Consider the following 6116-nt stretch of genomic DNA (forward strand, 5'->3'; position numbering starts at 1 on the left):
AAATACAGCCAGAATACAGCCAAACTACAGCCAGAATACAACCAAACTACAGCCAGAATACAGCCAAACTACAGCCAGAATACAACCAAACTACAGCCAGAATACAACCAAACCAGAGCCAGAATGCAACCAAACTACAGCCAGAATACAACCAAACTACAGCCTAACAACATCTCAAGTACAGGTCAACTACACCAGATAGTATTGTCTACCTGCGTCTACCTGTGTCTCACCTGTATGGCATGCTGCACTCATCCATGGTGACATCACACTCTTTCAGGTAGATCTCTAGGCGTCGTCTCTCCATCAGCCTCCTCGCCGCCTCCAGGATCTGAGACGCCAGCAGAGACTCCTCTTTCTCCTTTGTCTCTCTCTTGCCGTCACACTTCTCTGCTTTCCCAGGATTCCCTCTGTTCACCTTTGGCTTCTTGTTGAAGCCGTACAGCTCCTCCACAGAGAACTTCCCGCCTTTTCCTCCCGTGGCCGCCGGCCCGACAGCAGCGCCTGTCGCCGACACCCGACCCGCAAACATGGCCGCTGCAGAGGGTCAAAGAGGCTAATGCTAATGCTAATGGATGAAAGGGAAATAAAGGCCAATGGTTATAATGAAAGACTGGTGGTGATAATAACTACAACCATGTTGACCATAAGAAAGCTGCACTTCTCATTTCATTGTGCTGGAATTCCTTTAAACTACATGTCCCATCAGCCACTGCGGAAGGTTACGACACTTTACCAAACACTTTACCTGGTTGAAGGTGTCTGTCTGATTCCTGTTGTCCTCACTCGTTCACCTGTCTCTCTCGCTCGGTCAGTCTGTTTTTGTCTCTCTGTCGCTCTGCTCCGAAATTAATCCTGTTGGTTTAATCCGACCAATCAGAGCTCAGATATCAATTCTGTCTGTCTGTCTGTCTGTCTGTCTGTCTGTCTGTCTGTCAAATGTCAGACTCCATGTACAGATGTTAGATATGGCCTCCTGCCCAGACCCCAAAGTAATCTGACCCTAATCTGTCCATTCAATTTCCATTCTAGGGGGCTTCCTTGGCAGGAAATCAGGGGTTTACCTGAGATAAACAAAACAACAAACAGAAGAATTAACATTTGCCGTTATACATACTACACTTATAATTCCCAAACTAGTTCCACTAGTTCATGGCCTCTCCGGGATGCTTCTGTAAACAGAGACTGTGTTACCATAGAAACCAGAGTTGGTATAAACACAGCATCCCGTATCGAGGGTCTACTTTCTGGGATTACGGCGTAAAAAAACGTTGAATATTTAACTTCACTTACAAAGTTCAATTCTAACTCTCACATAGTTTTTTTTTTTAGAAGTATTAAGCAGACATGGAAGTACTCGGGTGAAGGTCATGTACCTCGAATGTGCAGTACTGCTGAGGACATTTCTGCTCTATGAGGACATTTTACATTGTGAGGACATGAGGGTGATGGTTACCGAACACACACATGGTTCAGGACTGTTTGAAGGTTCAGACGAGGATCTGGTTCAGGTCTACAAGGGTCCTCCCAGGTACAGAGTGGGAGTGTGTGTGGCTGCTGGTTGGCAGTATGTTTTTTTAGTGGGATTACAGATTAAATCACCACAAGGATTACACGTCTGAACACACACATCTGGAGAGACGAGATCAGCCAGTCATCCCATCATGTGTGGGTTTGTGCAGATGTGTGTGTGTGTGTGTGTGTGTGTGCGCGCCCTGCTCAGTAATCAGTGTGTTAATCTGCTTGTTTCTGTGAGTTCATCAGGTCACACCAACCAGATTTCTGTTGAATTATCAACATTTTAATTATCTGACGTTGAAGTTGAGCAGAAATGAACTCAGAGGTGTTTAGTGTAAATACGTCACCGTGTTAGATGGAGACTAGAGGTGTGTGGAGGTTCTTTGCTGCATGTCACATCCCCCTCTCTCTACAGTGTTTCCTCTCTCCACTACTAAATAAAAAGGTGTCTATGCAAGGAGAAAATCTTAAAAAAAAGGCTTAGTCATATTTTTCGAAAAATTAACAAAAATGTCTGTCAAAATAAATTCATAAAAAATATAAAAATGTCATAAAAATCGCTCGTATCGCTTGTACACTCCAAGTCTGAGTGTAGTGAGTCCAAAACAGGCATAAAAAGCCATGGTCAAATTTTTCGGGGATAAAAAAAAGTCATACAGCATGTCAAAAAAAAAGTGGAAAATCAGCAAAATTCCTAAAATCTTGTAAAAATGATTTAAAAGTCATAACATATGCTTGTATATCCCCTGTCAGTCAAAGTCTGAGTGTAGTGAGTCCAAATAAGCCATGAAAAGGGTCAATGATGGCTGGCAGGTGGCCTAGTGGTTAGAGTGCATGCCACTAACCATGTATACAGATATGCCGATGACACCGGTTCGAATCCTGCCTGGAGGTTCTTTGCTGCATGTCACGTCCCCCTCTCTCTACCATGTTTCCTCTCTGTCCACCGCTGCAAAAAAAGGTGTCTATGCGAGAAAATCACCTTTAAAAAAAAAGCAGCCTTAAGGCTGGATTATGCTTCCGCGTCGACACAACGCAAGGGAGGTTGCGGACCCCTTACGTCCTTGCAAACCCCCCTTACGTCAACGCAAGGGCCTGACGTGTGCCTCCCAAAAATCCTCGACGCGCGTCGAGGTGACGCAACGCCAACGCAACATCAACGCAGCGGCTTTGGCTGTGATTGGTCCGCTAACTACATCCGCTGGAGACCGCTATCCGGTTTCCACTCATAAACACCGCCATTTAAACTTTTAAAAGGCTACTTTTATTGTTTTCACCTCGTTTTATTGTTTGCACCTTCTCGCTTTTGCACAAAGAAATAAAACACCAAGTTCTGAAAAATTGTGGACGTTTAAAGCCGGAAAGTAAACAAATACGCTATAACGAAGCTTACGATGATATACGTCAAGAGTCTCGGTCGGTCGGTCAGTCTTTACAAAAACCATAGCGCCCTTTACCGGTGTGGCTTTGAATTGCATTTCGACACGTAAACCCAACGCAGAACCATCACGGTCTCCAAGCAACTGTGGGGCCATTGCGTTGCCGTTGCGTTATCACTATGCGGAAGCATAATCAGGCCTTTAGTCATGCTTTTCGAAAAAGTCATGTCGAAAATCCACGAAAAAGTCCCTCAAAATAAATTTATAAAAAATATTAAAATGCCATAAAAATCGCTCGTATCGCGAGAAAATCACCTTTAAAAAAAAGCAGCCTTAGTCATGCTTTTCGAAAAAGTCATGTCGAAAATTCACGAAAAAGTCAGTCAAAATAAATTCTTGAAATATTTGTAAAAAATATTAAAAAGTCATAAAAATCGCTCATATCGCTTGTCGCGTCAAGTCTGAGTGTAGTGAGTCCAAAACAGGCATAAAAAGCCATGGTCAAATTTTTCGGGGATAAAAAAAAGTCATACAGCATGTCAAAAAAAAGTGGAAAATCAACAAAATTCCTAAAATCTTGTAAAAATGATTTACAAGCCGTAACATATGGTTGTGTATCGCGTGCCAATCAAAGTCTGGGTGAAGTGACTCCAAATAAGCCATAAAAAGGGTTGTTCATGGCTGGTAGGTGGCCTAGTGGTTAGAGTGCAAGCCATTTACCCATGTAAACATATATGCAGACAACACCGGTTCAAATCCCGCCTGGAGGTCCTTTGCTGCATGTCACGTCCCCATCTCTCTCACATGCTTCCTCTCTGTCCACTGCTAAATAAAAACTTGTCTACGCTGGAAGAATATCTTAAATCTTTTTTAGAAAAAAGTCTTACAAAAGCATGTCGAAAATTCACGAAAAAGTCAGTCAAAATAAATTCTTGAAATATTCGTAAAAAATATTAAAAAGTCATAAAAATCGCTTATATCGCTTGTCGCGTCAAGTCTGAGTGTAGGGAGTCCAAAACAAGCATAAAAAGCCATGGTCAAATTTTTCGTGGGAAAAAAAAAGTCATACTATAGCATGTCGAAAAAAAAGTGAAAAATCAACAAAATTCATAAAATGTTGTAAAAATGATTTAAAAGCCGTAACATATGCTTGTGTATCGTGTGTCAATCAAAGTCTGGGTGAAGTGAGTCCAAATAAGCCATAAAAAGGGTTTTTCATGGCTGGCAGGTGGCCGAGTGGTTAGAGTGCAAGCCATTTACCCATGTAAACATATATGCAGACGACACTGGTTCAAATCCCGCCTGGAGGTCCTTTGCTGCATGTCACGTCCCCATCTCTCTCACATGCTTCCTCTCTGTCCACTGCTAAATAAAAACTTCTCTACGCTGGAAGAATATCTTAAATCTTTTTTAGAAAAAAGTCATACAAAAGCATGTCGAAAATTCACGAAAAGGTCAGTCAAAATAAATTCTTGAAATATTCGTAAAAAATATTAAAAAGTCATAAAAATCACTCGTATCACTTGTCGCGTCAAGTCTGAGTGTAGGGAGTCCAAAACAAGCATAAAAAGCCATGGTCACATTTTTCGTGGGAAAAAAAAAGTCATACTATAGCATGTCGAAAAAAAAGTGAAAAATCGACAAAATTCATAAAATGTTGTAAAAATGATTTAAAAGCCGTAACATATGCTTGTGTATCGTGTGTCAATCAAAGTCTGGGTGAAGTGAGTCCAAATAAGCCATAAAAAGGGTTGTTCATGGCTGGCAGGTGGCCGAGTGGTTAGAGTGCAAGCCATTTACCCATGTAAACATCTATGCAGACGACACTGGTTCAAATCCCGCCTGGAGGTCCTTTCCTGCATGTCACGTCCCCATCTCTCTCACATGCGTCCTCTCTGTCCACTGCTAAATAAAAACTTCTCTACGCTGGAAGAATATCTTAAATCTTTTTTAGAAAGAAGTCATACTATAGCATATCGAAAAAAAAGTGAAAAATCGACAAAATTCATAAAATGTTGAAAAATGATTTAAAAGCCGTAACATATGCTTGTGTATCGCATGTCCACTGCTAAATAAAAACTTCTCTACGCGGGAAGAATATCTTAAATCTTTTTTAGAAAAAAGTCATACAAAAGCATGTCGAAAATTCACGAAAAAGTCAGTCAAAATAAATTCTTGAAATATTCATAAAAAATATTAAAAAGTCATAAAAATCGCTCATATCGCTTGTCGCGTCAAGTCTGAGTGTAATGAGTCCAAAACAAGTATAAAAAGCCATGGTCAAATTTTTCGGGGGAAAAAAAAGTCATACTATAGCATGTCGAAAAAAAAGTGAAAAATCGACAAAATTCATAAAATGTTGTAAAAATGATTTAAAAGCCGTAACATATGCTTGTGTATCGCGTGTCAATCAAAGTCTGGGTGAAGTGAGTCCAAATAAGCCATAAAAAGGGTTGTTCATGGCTGGCAGGTGGCCTAGTGGTTAGAGTGCAAGCCGTTTACCCATGTAAACATATATGCAGACGACACCGGTTCAAATCCCGCCTGGAGGTCCTTTGCTGCATGTCACATCCCCATCTCTCTCACATGCTTCCTCTCTGTCCACTGCTAAATAAAAACTTCTCTACGCTGGAAGAATATCTTAAATCTTTTTTAGAAAAAAGTCATACAAAAGCATGTCGAAAATTCACGAAAAAGTCAGTCAAAATAAATTCTTGAAATATTCATAAAAAATATTAAAAAGTCATAAAAATCGCTTATATCGCTTGTCGCGTCAAGTCTGAGTGTAGGGAGTCCAAAACAAGCATAAAAAGCCATGGTCAAATTTTTCGTGGGAAAAAAAAAGTCATACTATAGCATGTCGAAAATAAAGTGAAAAATCGTCAAAATTCATAAAATGTTGTAAAAATGATTTAAAAGCCGTAACATATGCTTGTGTATCGCGTGTCAATCAAAGTCTGGGTGAAGTGAGTCCAAATAAGCCATAAAAAGGGTTGTTAATGGCTGGCATGTGGCCTAGTGGTTAGAGTGCAAGCCGTTTACCCATGTAAACATATATGCAGACAACACCGATTCAAATCCCGCCTGGAGGTCCTTTGCTGCATGTCACGTCCCCATCTCTCTCACATGCTTCCTCTCTGTCCACTGCTAAATAAAACCTTCTCTACGCTGGAAGAATATCTTAAATCTTTTTTAGAAAAAAGTCATACAAAAGCATGT

The 6116-nt window shown here is 40.6% G+C and overlaps 1 protein-coding gene across 1 annotated transcript in view; it reads right to left on the minus strand.

Moving 5' to 3' along the window:
- LOC311008637 (voltage-gated potassium channel subunit beta-3-like) overlaps positions 1-1372 on the minus strand; it is a 7209-nt gene extending 5837 nt beyond the window's left edge. Inside the window, exons 1-2 of the mRNA XM_084002412.1 lie at positions 749-1372; positions 234-568 (exon numbers count right to left, since the gene is read on the minus strand). Of these exons, the coding sequence (XP_083858538.1) occupies positions 234-532 (299 nt within the window). The 5' untranslated portion in view covers positions 533-568; positions 749-1372. The remainder of the gene's footprint in view (positions 1-233; positions 569-748) is intronic.
- Positions 1373-6116: the final 4744 nt, after the last annotated feature.

Source organism: Eutrigla gurnardus, assembly GCF_963514095.1.
Source record: "Eutrigla gurnardus genome assembly, chromosome: 23".
In the NCBI taxonomy this organism is placed as follows: Eukaryota; Metazoa; Chordata; class Actinopteri; order Perciformes; family Triglidae; genus Eutrigla; species Eutrigla gurnardus.